General features: G+C 39.6%; 1 protein-coding gene and 1 pseudogene across 1 annotated transcript; both read right to left on the minus strand.

The window, feature by feature from the left end:
• Positions 1 to 9,975: 9,975 nt before the first annotated feature.
• Positions 9,976 to 17,839, minus strand: LOC147897481 (uncharacterized). Its single transcript, XM_087380028.1, has 3 exons — positions 17,772 to 17,839; positions 15,963 to 16,014; positions 9,976 to 10,504 (listed from the first exon to the last, which is right to left on the minus strand). Exons 1-3 carry the CDS (start codon positions 17,837 to 17,839, stop codon positions 10,028 to 10,030), a joined length of 597 nt encoding a protein of 198 aa, XP_087236154.1. The 3' UTR covers positions 9,976 to 10,027.
• Positions 17,840 to 17,902: 63 nt separating this feature from the next.
• On the minus strand, positions 17,903 to 19,341 carry LOC147897482 (uncharacterized; annotated as a pseudogene).
• Positions 19,342 to 21,709: the final 2,368 nt, after the last annotated feature.

The raw sequence follows: 21,709 nt of genomic DNA on the forward strand, positions 1-21,709 counted from the left end.
TTCATCTTTTTTAGGTGGGACTTCTCCTTTAGAACTTACATCATGCATGTCATCATCATCTCCAAATGATGTCATTTTTGAAATATGTGGTTGCAATAATTTTTTATTGTCAAAGTAGTATCAATAAACAAATTATATCAACCCTTATCCATAGCAATATTCATTGTCTCAGTAAATAAAATACTCACCTCAATTGTAGCATTCTCCAGTTACACCTCTTTATCATTAGACACCTGCACATCTTTCTCTATATCATCGGTCACAACAAACAAGTGTATTGGTTTTGACATTTTGTGCTCTGGTTTGGAATAATTACTGTGGAGTCACAACAAACATTGATGAAATCCTACTATTTGTTGAGTTGAAGAGATAAAGAGTGAGCAAGGGTAGATTATATTATAAACTAAAAAGAGAGGAAGGGAAGAGTTCCTTACCTTGAGCTTGGATTGTTGGGTACAAGGTGGATGAGGGGGGTTGCATATGCCTCAAAAGAAAAAAAACACACCATTTTTCATAAGAACTAGTGAGAAGCAATAGAAGTAGAGAAAAACACCACAAAAGAAGGGAAAGAAACACAAAAACCAAGAAAAGGAGAAAAAATCAAGGCAAATGAGAAACAAGAAAGCAAGAGGTATTCTTGTTCTTGCAAGAGTGTGTATCATGTTTCTAAGAAATCTTGCCTTTTCTTTCATGCATGCCAAAAACTTGAGGGAAACATGTTTAGGGGCTTAGCAAAGGAACAAAAAGTGAAATCAAACACCTAAAAGGCAAAATAGATGAAAGAATCACTGATCTTGAAGGAGCTTGAAGAGGAAGCTTGGTGGAGAGGAAGCAAGGTGGAGAGGGAGCTTGGTGTAAAGGGAGCAAGGTGGAGGGAGAGCAAATCAAGATTGTAGAAAATAGAAGCAAAAGGATTTCAAAACAACATGAATGTGATGGGCGCATTTTAGGTTTTTTTTAAATCTTCAAATCATCGATATAGGTGTTGCTATGGGTGTCAATATATGAAAGAAGCATAGTGTCACTATGGCCATTGGTATGGGTATACAAAAATACCAATAGCCAAACTAGCGCCTATACTAACAAAAACAGAGCACTAATGGTTTTAAGGTTTTGATTTTGATCTTTGGTATGGTTTTGGATGTGTGCATTCCAATAAGTGGAACCTCATTAAATTAAAAAAAAAAGTCTGGGAGCTCGGAGTGACTTAGCCGAAGGTTGCCTTGTCCTTGCACACATCTATCTTGCACCATTGTAAGCATATGAGCAGTTTTTGAAAAATGAATCTTGAATTCTTGATGTTAATGATGCTAGATCATCGACGAGTTTAATGGTGTCTAAGTTCATGATTACATGTGCATTGCACATACTAACATTTTTTACATGAAACCATTATGCAAGATGAGGAGGGTGAGAGAGCACCTGCACCTTTCATGGTTGCACCCGACTTGGCCATGTAGACTAGTAGATTTAGGCAAGCTTCAGGAAGTGCTAAAGAGAGGTGTAGATAATGTTTGGAGCTTGAGGATGGATTTCTTGATGAACAAGATTAGGAAAGTCTCCTTGATATCCAAGATAGGGTATGGATGAAATGATGGATGCGATTTTTAGATGCATGACATCACATGTACACATCATGTTTAAGTTTGAGATCATCATTTGGGTGAGATTAGTGATCAATACCCTTGTATGATGGTGCTAGGATGTCAAAACTATGGGATTTCCTTTTAATCCCAAATTTGCAAGCAATGCATGGTTGGTTAGACATTAGTTTCTCGGCTTTATTGAGGTTAGTGCATTTATGTCAATTGATGTTTAGGATTTATTTTAACAATTATTAATATCAAGTTATTACTATTTCTTGCATATCTAAATTGCAATATGTTGCTCCAAGAGATGTTTCCTGACCCAAATACCATGCCCAAATCAAGGGATGAAGTGAAAAAGATGTTAGCAAGTGTTGGGATGGATCATAGTGTTGTTGGGATAGATTATAGCACTATCCATGCTTGTCTCTATGATTGTATTCTCTTTCATCATGAGCATGAGGATTTGATTACTTGTCCAAAGTATAGGGCACATCATTATAGGTAGGAATCGCAAGGTCAAACCATCCTAGTGAATGTTTTGAGACACTTTTTGAACATCACAAGAAACAACATATGTTTAGACGCAAATCCATAGCACAGTTGATGAGATGGCATGCTATACATCACTCCACTAATGATACTTTGAGATTGTGCTACTTGGAAGCACATGTATAACATGTGGCTAGACTTTGCAAAGGAGTTGCATTGCTTACATCTTGGTCTTATGATGGATGAAGTGAATCCTTTGTTTTATGCTTGGTGTCTTGGTAAAACATGGCCCATAGATTTGGTGAATTATAACATCCCACCATGGCTGACAATTAAACAAGTGATAGCTCATGCTTGCTCTCCATGTGCCAAGAAAGTACAAGGCAAAGATTATACTCATGTACATGGAACTCTTGATAAAAGAGCTCAAGATCTTATGGATAGGCATACATGTCTATGATATTTTTAGAGATTCAAGGCATACCAATGACATTTTGATTAGGGAAATTTTGATGTGGATCATGAATGACTTTCCAAGATATGGAGAGTGGGATACCTGCTTTGAAATTTGACATAGAATTATGTGCATGATGGTGTGATCTATGCATGCCTAATGACCTTTTTCTATATGTAGGTCTTTAAACAAGTGGGTACCATGCTTGCCCTATTTGCGGTGATCGATTGAAGGCATGACACTCCATAGATTTGTTGAAAATCATTTATGAAATTCACACTCAATGCCTCCTGTGTAACCATCCTATGAAGGGATCACTAGGCTTAAACCACCTTCTTTGAAGGCAAGTGCTTGGCACAAGGCTTGGATACCGAATGGAGAGCATCCTCCACTATGTATAAAGAGGCATTCAATCTTTCATGAGCTTCCTTATTGGAGTCAATTATAGATTAATCCTCTCTTGGATTGCATGCATATTTTCAAGAATGTGTGGGCTTCCGTTTGGGCACATTTGGTTGGTGACAAAGAAAAATGGGAGAACAAAAAGGCTTGAGGAAAATGGATAGGATGTGAGAGTTGTGACCCAAAATGCATGGTCATAGAGTTGTTCTCTGAAAAGCAGCATAAATATTTTCCAAGAGAGAGGAGGCAAGGATAACAAGGACATTGCCTATTTTTGGACAATGATGGGATGCTTGAAATGATCATTTACATAGGACAATAAGTTTAGTGGCATTGAGAACCATGATTGGCACAAGTTCTTACATGTACTCTACATGTTTCCAATTGATATTAATGTTTAAACACTCTTAGGATTGCGGTGCATTACTATAACTATGATCACAATGCATTGCCATAACTCCTTTTTTCCTTGGAAACTTCATCGTCCCAATTACAGTGAAAGGAGAAGATGTTAGAGAAGCTATCTACAAGATCAGTGACAAATTTTGAAATGAGTAGCAAACTTTGAAGCTTATATGGGATTGTGAAATAAATAGGGAGTCATGAAAAAGGACAATGAGTAATGAGTTGTTGTTTGCAACATGTTATCTAGGATTTTTGCTACTCCTAAATATTGATTAATTTTATAATATTTTGGCGATATCAAAATTTTTCTCTTTTCATGTCTAAAAATAGGAAAATAAAAAAATAAGAACTAATATTTTTAGTGCTACTAATAATTCGCACGACTAAGAATTACAAAAATATGCTTTACCTTCCACAATAAATTAAGTAATTTCATCTCAATCATTGAAGTTCGTTCCAATAATTACATTAGATCATATTTTTAATGCTAAGATAAATAGGTATATTAAGTCCATGCTCCTAGAAGAGGTTTATTGAAACTAAAGATGTCTCTTGAATTAGATATTTACTTAAATATCTAAATGGTCAAATTTTAGCTCTGTCACCGAGTGATACAATTGAATCAAATGGTTCGGTTTCGACCTAAGGTTAATATTTAGATTTATCAATTTACTTTATTTGATCTAGGCCATTGCATTTATGTAACTTCTAGTTTATAATAGTAAAATTATAATTCATGAAAACAAAAACAATTGTTGTTGGAAAACAATGATGTGAACTTGGATTTTGGAATCTGAAATTTCATGACAGATGGAGATTTCCATTGGCAGAGTGAAATTTCCACTACAGAACGGGGGAAAAGAATGGTAAAAACATAAGTGAAATCTCACTTTTTTCTAATGAAAGTCCAGTGCTAAAACTTCTTGCCAATGGAAAAATTTTGTCAAAAACTTCTGTCATTGACAGGAAACATTTCCGCTGGGTGGAAAATTTTCCCATTGTCAAAATTGGGATTCTAGAATCCAAGTGGATTGTGAAATCACAAATTTTATCGAGGGGAAAAAATTTATGATAGACTAAGATTTCCATCGACGAATTGAAATCTCCATTGACACTTGGATTTTGGAATCTTGATTTTGATGATGGGAAAAATCTTTGTCCATAGAAAATTTCCATTGATGGGATTTTTAAACAAAACTTTTTTCATCGGTGGAATTTCTAGCACTAAAATTTCATTGGAAAAAAGTGAGATCTAACTCACTTTTAGACTATTCATTTCTCTCGAATTTAGGGTGGAAGTTTCACTCCATTAATGGAAATATCCATCTGTCACGATATTTCCCAAAATTTTCAAATTCGAGAATCCAAGTTCACATCATAATAGCCTAGATTAAAATAAAGGAAATTGATAAACTTAAAAACTCACTACAGTCTAAAGATCATTGACCATTAGATCAAAATTGAACCATTTGATCCAAATAACATAAGGTGATAGACATCTTTAGTTAATATTTAAATCTAAAAATATCTTTACTTTCAATAAACCTCTTCTATGTCCATAAACTCCATATAACTACCTATACTTAATTTTAAAACATGCTTAAATCCAAGCATTGGATTAACATTGTATAAAAAGAAAGGTTTTTTTAAAGACAATGCATTCTTGTAGGTTTATGGATAACACATTACGATAACATGCAGTTTAAAAACTTATATTGGTACAAAACTTATTTGAGGGCGACATTGTTACTTTTATGGAAGTACATTGGTATAAACCTCTTTCAACAAAAGTAATCAAGGGAGAGTATGATTCAAAGATGCTCAAACAAAGCAAAAGAGTGGAATTCATCAATGTATGGAAATGTTTAAATTGCAAGATGTAGAAATTCTTGTGTATGCCATTTGAGTTAAAAAAACTTGAACAATTAAGAGCCAAAGAACAATGGATATTTTAAAGCAAAAGGTCCAAGGACTTTCCTAGTGAAACGTAAGAGATTCTTCTCCTTTGTAATTTGTCATGTTTTCCGAATACGATTCCTAGGTGTTCAAATATGACTCCTAGATGACAACCTTGAGTGCATTGCCAACACATATTGGCAACAAAGCCCAAGTTCTTTAGGCTTCATTCTACAATGCAACAAAGCAACAGAATATTCATTGACACACACAAAATTACAAGAAACACTATGATAGTATTGCTAGGTGACTTTAACATCGACATATGTAAATGTACACCAGAATCAACAAACCTTAAAAAAATGATGGACTTGTTCACCCTCACATTGCAATTCAGGGAACCTATCACTATTTATGGCTCCTAGAGCTAGACCACATATTGACCAATGCTCCACAAGCCAACACAGCAGCTAGACTTCACAAGCTAACACAACAGCTAGACTTCCTTTGTATACTAGACATACCACTCCATACCATACATTTACACATTATAAACTTTCAATAGCACATGTATCACTTTCATAAACATTAATAGCACATGAAACAATTGGTTGCACGCTTCCTTTAGGTAGAGCCTTAGTGGGATCCCCACCATGTTCTAATATGGTCTTTAAGAGACTTATTTGTGTGCCTGTATTGCAAAATAAGAATAATGAAGCCATACGTAGGTGCACCATTGGTGCCATTATTATAATTGTTGTCCAGGGAGTGATGCAAAGAGTCACACCAAACAACCTTTTTTAAACAAAATATGACCATGCTCGGAGCCACTCCACCACACCATTGCTAAGCCGTGCATATGTTGCTTACAAAATAATGGATCTAATATAGGCATTAATATAACTTCTTGTAGATACATCAGTAAGCATCATGACTTGCTACCATAATAGAAGTCATAGATGGATCACCACTATCATCTTGATAGTAAATTATCCATGATACCAATGATCATGCCCAATTACCTATTTTCTTCATATTTCCATACTGATCTACTTGTAACCATATATTTCCCACCTCACAATGCCACCCCCAAAATACTATAGCAACATTGGAATTATGAAGGTAGATGAAAATGAAATTGGCTGGAAAAATATCTATTTAGAAAATACTCTTGAAACAAAGATGAGGGATCCCATGATCAAATCAGATCTTTACATTATATGATATTTTCTTACTCTAGGCACCCCAAAAAAAGTTGTGGCCTTGCCATTGGGCTGAGCACTAGAAAAGGGTGTTTAACACCTCTTGGAATTGCCACAACAACCTTTTCTGGTCTTGTACTGTGAGGGCATGGGAATCATCATCTCCTAATTGGAAATGAAGTGTGGTATCGCTTTTGCAATAATTCATTACGTCGAATTTGTTTGTTGTCGTTGGAGTCACATTGTGATTGATGAGTAGCAGTGGGAGAGCAACGATGATTTTGAAGCATAAGAGCTGGAAGAAGATGAGAGAAGAGAGCTAGTAGAGAAGCAACTAAAATAAGAAGAAGAAGAAGAAGAAGATGGGGTGAGACAAGCAAGTGATTCGCACCTTGAGATTTTTCATTTCTCTGGGATGTGCACTTGAGTTTGTAAGCACTCAAACAAGAAGTACAACAACAAGAAGAAGGAGAACAACAAGAACAGCAAGAGAGCCTTGGATGGTGAGACAAAAAAATAGTTATCACCCTTATTTGTTCATTTTCCATAGCCCTCTCCCCATCTTCTACATGAGATTGTGCTCCCAAGGCATTCCTTGTTTTGGGCATGGTGAGTGCCAAAACCCAAAACCCAAAACTTATAAGGCATTTCTTCTTTTGGGCATCGTGTGTGCCAAAACCAAAAGCCCATATCTTAGAAAGCATTCCTTGTTTAGGGCATGCTCCCTTCCAAAAACCCAAAGCCCACTTGTGCCAAAACCAAAAGCCCATATCTTAGAAAGCATTCTTTGTTTAGGGCATGCTCCCTTCCAAAAACCCAAAGCCCACTGGCCAAGAGAGAAGCAAAAATCACAATCTCCAAGGGCTACACTCATTCCAAAATAGCAAAACTACATAAGCAATTTTTTAATCATAAGTTTTAAAATTAGGATATTAAAAAAGATCGTAAGTTTTTATAGAAAGGGTGTCATTTCAAGCCTTATAACTTAGTGTTTTAATAATAAACCATGCATGCATGTGATATACAATTTTCAAGCATTGACCCCTTGCTCAAGATCATTATATAATTTTGAGCACAAATCGAATTTTTATGAAAAATTATCATATAAATGCCCATATAATCTTGAGCCATGTGGTAACTCTAGTATTGAGGAACAACCTTCTCATTTATCAATGTAAGTATGATATTCAATTCATAAGAAGAGATTTATTACATTATATAGAAGAAGTTATATGATAAGTAAATTGCATATATAGAGTATTACAACAAGCACCAAGTCTTAAACCCATCCCTCATTAAGGCATTAGAAACACACCTTAGAAGCTGAAGCACATCATACATTTTTTATGTCTCACTACAAGGTATTAATGGTTAGTTTTCGACACTAATACCGATGAAAATTACACTAATTTTCTTTTTTATGGGTGGAAAGAGTAAAAAAAACATCGATGTCAGTATCGGTAAATGTGTACCGATATTAATGTCGATATATATCAACACTAGTGAAGCATCAGTATATACCGACACAATATAGAAGGAAAAAAAATTATGGGATAGAATAGGGCTTGTTTTAGTCCCATTCTGCCTCACGATTGTATGCATTTAATTAGAAGTAAGAGTTATAACATGCTATCCAAGGTAGCAGTGTGCAAAATTGCCTAAAACTCTCAAATCATCATGTCTTATTACAAAATTTTCCTTTCGAAGAGGAAAGTAGTTGTTATCCATGTCACAACAAAACAAAACAAAAAATCAAGTCATTAACGATGTTATCTCTAGTGTACATCAGTTCGATTTTTATCTTGTCATGTGTTTTGACATTGCAATGAAATACTACTAGGTATGCCCATTTGTATGTGTCATCGAAAGTACCTTGTACAATGCCCTTTTCCTATTTAGTTTGAAGTAGAAGTTGTTGAAGAGTTGTAGTTATCATCACTAGTTAAGATGTATTTCCCATCACTAGTTAAGATGTACCTTGTACAATGCCCTTTTACTGTTTAGTTTGGAGTAGAAGTTGTTGAAGAGTTGTAGTTATCATCACTAGTTAAGATGTATTTCCCAATATGATAGCACATCCCTTTCTTAGTAAATGATTAAAATTGCAATCCATTAAGTGCTGATGTTAAATCATGGCTATGTGCTATAATCTATTACTTTTTGATATACAAGACACAGAGCGTATTGTTAAATTAAGGAAAAGAAATCTAACATTTAAAATATTAGACAAAATCTAGCTTTGCATGTGTGTGTGTTTACATTAAAAAGTTCCATCAATAATTGAGCCATACAATTAATTCCATCAATTGGATAAAAAGTAAAAAAAGAAAAACATATAAGGGAAAAATGTTTGAGACATCTAAGTTGAAAAATGCAACAACTAGAGTTTGAAAAAATTTCAAGCAAAATTAAGAAATTTTAGTTTGACAAACATAATATTGAAAAAAGATGTCGAATCCTCAGGCATTCCAAGTTTCGAGGTCGGGGTCCAATTACCTACCACCATCCAAACAAATTAGGTGTTCTAGAACATCATAGTTACGTTTGGTTAGAAAGGTGATGCATGTTTTCCCCGGCTTGTTATCACTTTACCTAGGAACATAGACAACCATATGGATTCTTAGATAATTAAAAAACTTTAACACTTTGGTGGAGCGACAACATGTATGCCAAATGTGGCTCACGTTTGGAAGCACAGGACGTCTTTAACAAGCTGCCAATCCAGGATGTTCTGTCATGGAGCTCAATGATAGAAGGATATGGCACAAATCATGAAGGTAACATGGCTCTAGAGTGTTTCAAAGGATATGCAAGAACAAGGTGTGAAGCCTAGCGATATTACCTTTACTTGCCTTCTTAATGCATGCAGCCATGCTGGCCTTGTACTCAAGGGAGAGGCCACGCGAGAAAAATATGGCATTGCTCCAACAATTGATCACTATACGTGCATAGTTGATCCTTGCGTGACTATTAGGGCAAAGGAATCACAGGACAAAATTGGTGATGGTAGAAAATAGGTGGTCCTACCTTTGGGATAACTTTTCCATAACAACTACCTCACGACTCATTTATATATCGGAGTAAAGAAAGAAAAGCCAACAGATCTGTAGAAAGAGAATCTTTTTGGCTGTACACAAAATTGTATTTTTAGCCCAAGGATCACCACACAGTGCTAGCTCCTATAAGTGATTATGAGTTTTAGATGAAACGAGGATGAAACCTTCTCATCTGTGCAATATATGTAAATAGACTCGCCATTGAAATCCTCTTTCTCTGCCTCCATCTCCACCTCCATCTCCTCAATTTCTGAGCCCATATCCTCCACCAGCCCCGTATCAAAGCTAGCTTTTTTATGATGTGGCCTCAAATGATATCTCTGAGTTGTTGACATCTCTGAAACCTCTTCATAATTAGAAGACAAGATATCTTCTCGTCTTTCCAATTGTGTACTAGAAAGCTGCAGCACACGAAACCATCTCTCATAATCATGTGAGTACGATTCCAATATCTTTGCACAACTAACATAAGAGTTGTCAGACATAGTGCTTTCTTGATTGAAGAAGAAAGAACACTTTTTTATCTCTGTGACTTCAGTTGCACAAAACCAGGAATCGGCCCCATACTTGCTTGGTCGAAGAAAAGCATAACTTTTTGAATTCTCTCATGCATGTTGTAGAAAACTTATCCCGACTCCGAAGCTGGTTACTAACATCTGTCACTGGATGACTTTCAAGAGGCATGTAAAAGCATAATTTACCCAAAGCATAAGGCACATTCACATGAGAAGGAAACATATCTCTTATAACGAAAGTGTCTTTTTTGAATGACAGACGTAACAGTTCCAATCTGAGCATAAGAACACCAATATGCGCACTTTCTATTCTCTTCCACCACTGACAATGAACCTGAGGGACTGAGAATAGCCATGTTTTGTCATCGGGGATAGCAAGGTATCTCTCATTTAGATGGAAGAGTAGTAAAGGACAAAATAGCACCTGAACTTCAGCGTTTCCTGGATCTACTGCAGTGACAAGTTTTCTCATTTCCACATTCTCCTCTGCTTTAAGCTGCTATGTGATATCATGAAGCTTAAGGGCAACAAGTCCTTCAGCTTCTAACACTACTACACATGCATCTTATTGCGACGTTTACGTACCGACGATTAGCGCCCGCTTAGCGTTAATCGTCGGTATAAAAATCGGGTGTCGTAAATCGTCGCTATATAGCGACTTTTACTAAGCGTCGCTATATAGCGACATTAGTAAAAGTCGCTATATAGCGACTTTTAAAGGTCGCTATATAGCGACACTGAGACAATATATTATAGCGACGTTTTACAGAGAGGTTTTTTTTTTTTAAAAGCCTTAAAAATTATTTTCTTCCAATGACAAAATTTTTTAAATTTTCATACATGTTTGAGCTCATAGAGAATTAAAAAATGAGAGCATGTACATCAAGCCTTTGAAGCTCATATATTCATGTCCAAGTTTGAGATGAGAAAAATCAAATTAAATAAGAGCATTTACATCAACTGTTTCATCTTGAGCCAAGTCTAAGGCGCCAAGCAAGTCTATCTCCAACTCTATACCGAGTTGATCTCCTATATCATCATCGTACTCTAGCATCGTACGTTCACCTAAAAGTATTTGATCATCTTCTTCAATTAAGCTTAAGTGTGGTGATTGATCTTGACGATTGTTGTCTTCCTCGTCAATATCGTGATCTCCATCCTCCTCCCATGCGATGTCATTATGCGCATCTTCCTCTTGCCTCATATGGTGATCTACATCTTCTTCGCTAGATTCATCAATTGGATCCGGCATTGGTAGTGGCATCTCCATATCCACATCTCGATCTTCAAAAATCTGCTTACTTCGTGGTGCAACTTGGATCACGTACCACCATCTTGGATCAGAACGATCCGGATGAAAAACCACCTATATTGAAGATGAAAAATCACGTGCCAAATGTCGTCAATTGTATAAATATCAATGGACTTAAAAAACGAAAGCTTCGACTAATTAAATCATTAGTATGCACCAGCTCACAGTGCTCGGGAAGAACAAAAGTATCACTTTCATCGGTCCAATGTTTGGTGGAGTCTATTGCAAAGAGACCGCTACCATCTTTTCTCACAGTCGCATGGGGACCGTTGTAAGTAGTTCTAAACCATTTTACATCAAGAATGAAAATAGTAAATTGTCTGAAATCAATTTCATAGATGTCGCATATGGTTCCACAATAATCCAACTGTGAGGAGAGAAGATTGGTATCCGAAGCACTTGCTCGGCTATCTTGTGTGAAGTTAGCCATGACTCCACAATCATACGTGACTCTCTTTGAATCGATGCGTTCTACGCGAAAATGTCGTCCATATGACCATAATGCATTGTACTTTTTGTACTGTAAAAGAGCATCATTAAAACAATGAAGATGCACCTATTTTATAGCATATATTGCCACAAATAATTACTTAATTACGTCAAGAGATAAGAAACTTACATGCACCATACATCCAGATGATAACTCCCGCTCGCGCTCGTTTATTGTCTCTCCATCACGTTCGGCTTTACGTATAGCTAGTTGTAGCCAATCAAGTGACATGTGAGTAGGGAGAAGAGCCAGATCTTGTGGATATGGTTGTGATCGCCTGTACATTACTCTGAATCTCGTCCTTGCATTTATTCTTTCTGCTTTGGCCACTTCATATCTCTCAATCCACTTCTGCATCTCAGGGCTATTGAGGATACAAAACTTATTAAATTTCTCCATTTGCTCTTCGCTCATCTTTCTTTCAATCCCTTTTCCTTGGGGGACCTCGCCAATGATGCGATCATCATCCTTGTTGTGCCAAGCTTGCGGCATATCAGGATCCGTGGATGCAAGAAACTCTGTGATATATACTAATGACTCTTGCACAAGCCATCCCTCTGCCATGCTTGCTTCCGGTATTGCTCTTTGTCTTACAAACCCCTTTAAAGTTTTCATAAACCGCTCGAGAAAAAACATCCATCGATTATGAACGGTACCTGCTATAGCCACCTCATCAACTATGTGCACAAGCAAGTGGACTTGAGTTGTCATAATGCTTGAGGGAAAGTGCTTCTCAAGCAAGCATACGGCTTCGATGGATTCCACCCTAGCCTTCTCGATGCTCGATATAGAGATCTCTTTTTGAGATATCCACCTATTTCACATGTCCATGCATATGTAAGATATTTGAGATATCCACCTATTTCACATGTCCATAAAGAAAATACATACTGTGAATTGATAGTAAGCATACCTCACAATATCACAGATCTTGAATATAGCATTTCTAACATCTTCTTGTAAGCACCCTTTTATTGTAATTGGAAGGATGAACTATCAAAGCAACAATGAAATCATGTCAACAATATAACATAATAATAATTACGCTAATGCATCACTATTATCGGTACACTAATTCTACTTAGAATACCTGTAAGACCTTGTGCCAATCATGGGACTTGAGGCCACTAAGCTTATTGTCCTTTGAAAATGCTCCTTTCAAGCAATGCATGTACCCTGTCGGTGTTTGAAAAGAGGCAATGTCTGCCTTGATCGCTGCCTCCTCCCTCGTAGAGAGGATCCACGTTGCTTTCGGGAGGACAACTTTTCCTGAAGCATGCACTTGGGGCCACAAATGAGACATCCTATTCATAGCACGCAAGTCTTCTCGCACTCCTCTCGAGTCCTTGGAACCAACCAAGTGTGCCCAAATGGTAGCCCCCACATTCTTAAAGATATGCATGGGATCCAAGAGATGATTGATTTGTAACTGACCCCAATAAGGAAGCTCGTGAAAGATCGATAGCCTCTTCATACCAGGAGGAGGTTTCTCTCCATTCTCCCTCCAAGCTTGAATCCAATCACTTGCTTTCAAATATGATGGTGGTGGATCAAGCTGACCTCCACGTGCGAGATGGTCAAGCGGAAGGTATCGAGCATGACCTTCATAAACATTTTTCCTCATGTGTTTGGAGTAGCGTGCAAGCGATTTCAGAGCGGGTCCACAAACAAGACAAGCATGATACCCACTTGTAACAAGTCCTGCACGCGTGCATGAATATGTTAGTACAAGACATGCGTGCAAAAGAGAGTAAAAAAAGCATAATCCCTCATTGTACATGTAAAGACATAACCACGTACCTGCGCACTCTCCATATCCTGGGTAGTCATGCATGGTCCACATCAAGATACCCCTGACTAAAATATCATTGGTATGCCTAGGAGCTCTGGAAATATCAAAGATCTGCACTCCTCTCCATAATATCTGTAACTCCTCTATCAAAGGTGCCATGTACACGTCCATGTTTTTTGCCTTGTACTTTCCTGGCACAAGTAGTGCAAGCATGAGGTGTCCCTTTTTTATTGTTAGCCATGGTGGGATATTGTAATTCACCACGACTATGGGCCATGTCGACCAAGATGTCGAGCGTAACCCGAAAGGATTCACGCCGTCCATGGCTAGCCCAAGATGTAAGTTGCGTGGCTCTCTCGCAAAGTCCGGCCACTGATTATCTATGTGCTTCCAAGCTGCACAATCTGCGGGAATCCTCAATGTGTGATCAGTGGACCGATGAGATGCATGCCATGTCATCAACTCCGCTATGGATTTGCATCGAAACATGTGTTGTATTCTTGCAATGATGGGAAAGTGTCTTAAGACCTTTACCGGTATCCTCTCACCCTGCAAGTCATCTCTATATCGTTGTTCCCCACACTTTGGACAACTAGCCAAATCTCCATGCTCACGACGAAAGAGAATACAATCATTACGGCAAGCATGGATGGTATCATAATCCATACCCACCATTGTTAGCATCTTTTTCGCTTCATCTCTTGATGCGGGCATGGTATTTGGTGCAGGCAACATCTTTTGGAGCAACCTATGACAAAGACACTATCCAAATGATGATTCTCAAAACAAACAATATCCAAATAATGAGTCAATCAAATTAATGCAAGGGCTAACCTCATTAAGGCCGAGACACTTGTATCTGACCACCCATACTGTACTTGTAGATTCAAGATTGAGAGACAAGCATGTAGTTTAGACATCCTGGCACCCTCGTACAATTGTGTTGATTGCAACTCTTGCATTTTCACCTCAGACTCTGACATCACGTGTACGTGGGATGTAGTGCCCCTAAAAATGGAATCCATCATGTCGACCATACCCTCGTCGTCATCCGGGAGACTATAGTCTTGTTGAAAGTGAGAAGGTATATGTGTACCCTCGTCACCCTCGTCATCCAGTCATAAGCTCATTCGTGTAAATAGAAGATCTTCTAATTCCGGGTATACAATAAGATTGCGAACTTAAATAGCTTTGACTTACCGATGATCCATCAACATGTGCAACACCAACGGGGGGTACTAGTTCCGGCTCCTCCCCATACATCCGCAAGTGGCGCATGATAATACGACGTTGATGTCGTGTACTTCTCGCTTGCAATGAGTGCAATGACAATATAACCTCTCCGTAAGCCACTTCGTGCTCTCGGGCGTTGGCGCATCATCGGATGAGCTTCCACTCGTCCCTTCCATCTACACTTATAAAACCAAAACATAAGCATGAAGAGGAGATGTACACAATTATGAGCATAGCATGTTTAATTTGAGCTTCTCTTGAGGCTATATAAAAAGAATGACGTCGCTATATAGTAAGGATTGAAACAAAAAATCCTATATAGTAAGGCTATGTAGTAAGAGGAGATATTGACAATTATAGGCATAGCATGTTTGAGCTTCACAAGAGGCCACACCAAAAAATAAACAGTAAGCGTCCCTATATAGCGATGCTCTGTTCCGTCGCTATATAGCGACGAACAAGCGTCGCTATATAGCGACGCTGTGGGTTAAAACCTGAAATGCCGAAACGCGCGGCGTTTTGCTCAAAGCATTCCTAATCTCTCAAGTAAGCCACCCAAAATCTCCTCCCACCTATTTTCACTGACCTCCCATCTATTCCAAGCAACCTCCTACTCTATTTCCCACTCCTCACCCTTCTCCTACCTCGACTACAACCGATGTTGTATCTAGTGGGGACTCCATCACCATGCTAATAGCTCGACCTATGAATGGGAAGATGGCTCTATACTCTATTGGGAGCCTCGATATGCGAAGCATCACTAGAAAGTGGGATACTTGATGCGTCGTGTCCATGTCCACCATGAATCCATGGTTCACAAGAAAACATACACCATGTGCGGGCGGAGGAAGATCGGGCTCTACTCAAGAAGGGTGAGGGTAGTGTCTGGTGGGCGTAGTTACAAAGAAAATATCCCCTTACCATAGATGGTGATGTCTTGAATGTGGTCACCTTCTAGTGCTAAGCTCACCTAGATTTAGTCATGCATCTATCGCCTCAGACCCACGATCCTACCTACCAATTATCATAAAGTGATTGAAGTGCTTCTTTTAGCTGTTGCTTATCTTCCAGGAAGAGGAGGACCTTAACGGCCACGGGATTTGAGGGTGCTGCCCCTTTGGCCAGACCAAAATCATTGCCAAGAATATATTGTCGAAGATAAGGCAAAGAACCACCACTCTACAAGAAAGGAAAGAGGCAGAAAAGAGAGGCAAAGAGGTAAAAAGGGAAAGAAAGACAACCGCCTCCTCTCAATGAAGCACGTTTCAACCAAAGAGTGGCTGCCAAAAAAGGGGAGGGGTAGAGGAGTCTCGATGGAGTCAAAATTTCCATCAATTTGGGTATGATCAATTATATACCTAGAAAGATTAACCCCGTCGTTGCTACTTTCGATAGGAAGGAATCCATTCAAATAGTTCCAGGGGCCACTATGCTCGAGATTCAAGGAAAAGGCCTTGATTGTATAAAAGCACAATATGCAAATTCAACGAGTTTGGCACTCAGTATCAATTAGCCACCACGACTCTCTTATGTGGTCATTACTCAATCCAAGATGGGTGGCTTTTCTACAAGCATAGATTATGTCTACTTAAAGACAAGCAGCACGCTCTTCTCCATGATGCCCATGACATCATCACCAGTGGCCATAGAGGCATCAACAACACATTGAAAATGCTAGAACGCTATGTTTATTGGCAAAAAATGCAGAAGGATGCTTACAGTTATGTGTAGGAATGTCAAATCCACCAAAAAGCCAAAGTGTCCTATAAGAAAGTACCAGGTTTGCTTGTACATAGGGACCATCCCGAAATGTTCAAGGGTCAGAGGAGGGCTGCGAAGAGACGGCTGGACGTCGTAGGTACTTCGCACTTTGGTGCAGGCGGACGGTATGCGTTCGAGGCAACCGTGGTAAGTCTACTTCTTTCCATTTAATGTATTGTTCTATTTGTTTTACTTACATATTACATGCACTTTAGCTAACTCTAACTCTCATAAATTGGATCCACAACAAGCTGCGATGGGTCGTCTTCCTACAGATGCAGAGACGCGGCGCGCATTTTGAATAGGAACAAAGCCGTGGTTTATTGAGCAAGAGGCAATGGGAGCGACATTTGATTGGGCTGAGGTGGCTGCTCGCACGGTATAAGTTTACTCCTACTTGTAATCTCACTTTTTAATTTAAGTTCCAATCTAATTTTCGATTTATATGGTTCACTCTTAGGGTCAAAGCTCAAGCGTCCCATCATCAGAGACGAGCGATCAACAGGGGCAAGGATCGGACGCAGGTGCCGAGGACGAGGGAGAAGACGCAGGTGCCGAGGACGAGGGAGAAGACGCAGGTGCCGAGGACCAGGGAACAGGCCAACAAGACGATTCGAATTCGGATTCGGATTAGTAGTGGTAGTAGCATTTTGTATATCCGCTCGTTAGAGCAATTTTGTATCGCCCTTTCACAGGGTAATTTTGTTACAAACACAGTTGTATATGTATATGCATTTCTTCCTCATCGTTCACAAGAACAATTTTGTATCACCCTGTAAGCAAGGGAAATTTTGTTATAAAAAACTTTCTTTTGTAATTACAAAAAAAAAAAAGAATTAGTGGGGCTAAACAGGGCCAAAAGGAAGCCCTGTTTAGCCCCACTAACCCTTTTTTTTTACTTCTGTTAATCGTCGCTATATAGCGACGATTAACAGAGTTGCTATATAGCGACGATTAACAGAGTCGCTATATAGCGACGTTTGCATCGTTGCTATATAGTGACATTTGCATCGTCGCTATATAGCGACGATTAACAGCGTCACTATATAGCGACGGTTTATAGCGACGCTCCTTTTCCAACGATTTTAACGACTTTTATAGCGACCTTTGCGCCTGTGAAAAAAAAATTTTTAATGTAAAAAGCGTCGGTATTTCCGTCGGAAAATGGCCTATGCCTTGTAGTGTAAGTCCCCCAACAGTCTGTAAATATGGGAGAAAATTCTACGACTTTACTTTGTCGCATGACCACATTTGAAACTGCCAACGCTCTTAGCAAAGCTGCAACTTTATTAGCAATTTTTAGATAGCGTCGTAAATAGTCGGTCTGACTCAAGCTTCCCAAAAACCTATTCAAGTAGACAATTACTTGATTGTAACTTCTCTTTCTACTTAAGCTTGTAAGCAAGCTTTCTGGAGACCTTGACAGATTCTCGTCTGATAACGACTGGAGGGCCAATGCCAATACGCGAGGTATGTCCCCACAAAACCTCAATAGAAGCTGCAACCATTCAGCCACGTTGTGTTCAATTGCAGGTGACTGTTGCACCATCAATGCCAATCTGCTCATAAGGCCTAAGACAACACTTTCCATTTCCTTGAACTTCAATGGCCTTAATGGAACTAAGATAGCTTTCGCTTTTCCAGTCTTCATGAACTTGAGATTTCCTACAGAGAAACGTGTGGTTTCAATCGTCAAGATTGAGAATGTACTGCTTCCCTCCTTATGTAAACGCTGACGATTTTTGACATACTCTGATAGTATAGCCTGCAACCACGTCGGTTTCTCTTCCCCTTCACCAAAATCATGTGAAAAACTACCTCGTGCACAGTTGGCTCATCGATAAACCAACATACCAATACGAGACCAATACTCGTCTTCTCGGCTCAATCCCATGCTTTAGTCGAACCCAATTGCATAGGCGACGTCTATTGGCTTGCAAGCCAGACAAAAACGTGCCATAATCAATCACATGAGTTGGGTCGGCATACTTCTGTGACTGATGATAAATCTACGCCTGTTGAGTTTGTTGTTTCCGCGCGACAGCGGGGCCCATCCAGCTGCAGGCGATTTTTCGGCGCCGGAGTTGCGAGTGCACCAACGTGATCACATATGTGCAAAGACTGCACATACATGTGCACGAATGCGCGTTTTGCACAAATGTGCAATGCACTTTCCGGCGCTCTTCCAGGCAAGCACATACGCTACTTTTGCATGTAAGCACCATAGGGCTAGAATCTCTGGGGCACGCAGTCCATCTTCTTGTGGAAGCCATCTGCCTGTGAGTGTTACTTATAAGGAGTGATAGCAAGACAACTCCTTTACCCGTCGTCTGGGATTCGTGATTCGTGTATCTGCTCTTGGATTGGACGAGAGTATCCTTGTAATAGTTTGAAAGAAAATAGACACTAAGACAAAGTTTAAACAACCACTAGACTCGATAATAGACACGGCATTCCACTTCCTGGTGAGGGTGGCACCTGGCAGAAGACAATAACTTGAGAGTCAACTCGAGGAATGCTCTCCAAGGCTTCTGAGAGAGGCTTCCACCTGAAGCTTCCATCTCGCATCATCCCAACATACATCATGGTAGTTGGGAGTGATGCGTGGAGCTTCACAAAGGCTATGAGCTCCTTGCCATCCTTCACGACTGATGGTTTAGAAAAAATTTCAAGAGCTTTCGGTGTGTCGTGGGGAAGATGCTTTCCAAATCTTAGAACAACGGCTGTGAGGTCATCTATGTCCATTATGGCGCAATGTTGTGTAGGAGACGACGCTTCTCTTAAGTTGCTCAAGCATAAAGCAAAGAGGGGAAGTCATACTTTATAGAATTTTTTTAAAGGAAACGCGATGGGTAAAATAGCACACGCAAAAGCCATATCGTAATCAGAAGCACAGATAACTCCAGAGCTATATCAAAAAAATGCAACTCAGTGGGTAGAATAATGCAGCAACTTTGCTTTACATGCCATAACAACATGTGGGCACTAAACTAAGCCCGGAAGAGCCCATATTGCAAGCTAGGAAGGCCTCGGGAAAGGGCGGGGAACTCCTTTCCCCCTTGTAAAATCGTGAGCCAAGTAGCTCGCGACGATTAGGGGGAAAGGCAGACCCCCCCTTTCTCGGCTATCAGAGGCAAGGAGAGCTCATCACGTGTCATTCTACAAATCAGGGCAGTGATTTCGAGCAGTTTGGAGATTCCCATTCCTCAAAAAATTTGATCCGATGGCTCAGATCGTCTTACATGCAACCCCAGCCTTTGATGGGGAGGGAAACATCCTAGTAAGTGCTCAACCAAGCTCATGGAGCACATACTCATAATATTGCCATTTCCTTATAGGGCCCGAGTTGGTGAAAACTTCTATTAATTAATTAGTTGGTGTTGGGGGAGGGGGGAGTGACATATGATGGCAAAATATTTAAGGATAAAGGGGGGCAGGCTTGAATTAATATCAGGCAAGGGGAAGGGGGAGAGCTTGATTTAGAAAAGGGGCCAGGGGGAGGGGCATTAAAGAGGGAGGGACGTGTGAGATCGGGCTTGTTTTTTTTAAAAAACTTTCTTTTAAAACAAACAATGCTGACTTTATATTAGGGGGGGTCAACCCCAGAAAAGACCAATTACAAAAGTTGGTCCAAAATGGGCAAGGCTCTAGACCTACGATGCGCACAGCTTTTTAGCATATCACCAAGTGCTTGTCCACCAAAACTATTGCATGGCTGACCACAAGGTTGTCTTGCTCCAAAATCCTCCCAAAATCACAAAGAAATAATTACAGTGGTAATTGCAGACACTTTGAACCCAAATTGTACTTGATGCTGGAAGGGAGACTTATTTCTCAACTCCCAAATCCCTAAGAGCACCGCTGCCCTAATGTACAGCTAGTCGGCTCTGCTAGAGTAGAGGGTAGCCTCTTGGTCTCACCCAACAGAGGTAAGATCCACAGTTGGAGCCTATCTCGAACTTCTTCATGATGTCAACTGCCCTGATCGTTCCCCAACTCTACCTTCTTCCAGACTTCTTTGGCAATTGGGAACTTCCAAAATAGGTGTCTCACGTCTTTCAGGGCACGCCCACACAATGTGCACATCGGGTTAATGTGAAGTCCCTATCTTACTCCTCATCGGCAGCCATTGATTGAGGATCTTCCACAATAAAAATTTCACTTTACCCACCCCCCACCACTTCCAAACATCCTTGATCCTTGCCTTCCACCACGATGGGTTCCGCCTTAGCCCCCACTTATGATTCAGATTCTGGGGGATGATTTTTGTCAAAATTAGCTTTCTGTAAAGTACCTTTGCTGAGATCTTGCACAGTGGGGTCTTAGCTAGTCGGCCAGTGCTCAGACCTACCATCTTTTAAAATAACTGTGGTAGACGGCCACCCCTCCGGAATCCTCTCTAGGGTTGCCCTTAGTAAATCTATTTCACCATCTGATAGGTGGACTCTCGCATGGTTTTCCTCCACCGTATTCCAATTGGCCTTCCCACAAGTCAGCCCACTTCCGCAGGCCTTTCTTATGTGGTGGAGCATTGCATCGAGCAGAGAGATTGGGCTTGAATTAAATAAAGAAGGAGGGGGAGGGGGAGGGGCATTAAATAGGACTGGACATTCCAAGGGGGTAGGGGGAGGATATATAATATTATTATAAAGAAGGGGGCACATAATATTACTTTATAGCTTAGTGGTAGAGCTCACTTGTGGGATTAAAAAGGTTTTGAGTTCAAATCTTTTCTTGAACCTTTGGGGAAGCCCCCTTTGGACATAGTCCGTGCATAGTATAAATTAAGCCATGGAGAAACATAAATTAAAGCATAATTAAATTAAGCCATAGATAAACATAGGTTAATTAAGCCTCCATGCACCTGGGTTGGAATAGGAGAGGTTTTCAACTAAACTAGCTAAACTATTTCTACATTGCCCTAAATCACTCCTCCACGGTTTTCAATTAATTAATTAGTGCATAGCCCACCTGTTAATCACTTAATAAAGCTCTCAAGCCTATCTTCAATCTTCGTCTCCTTGCCCACACACTATTGTAGTTAGAGTATCAGCATGTGCATTCATGTGTGATAATGGCTCCTTCTCATTCCACCGTTGTTTCTTTTGCTCCA

This window comes from Dipteris shenzhenensis, chromosome 10, assembly GCF_047967505.1.
Source record: "Dipteris shenzhenensis isolate YYH24624 ecotype China chromosome 10, Dip_SZ_1.0, whole genome shotgun sequence".
Classification (NCBI taxonomy): domain Eukaryota; kingdom Viridiplantae; phylum Streptophyta; class Polypodiopsida; order Gleicheniales; family Dipteridaceae; genus Dipteris; species Dipteris shenzhenensis.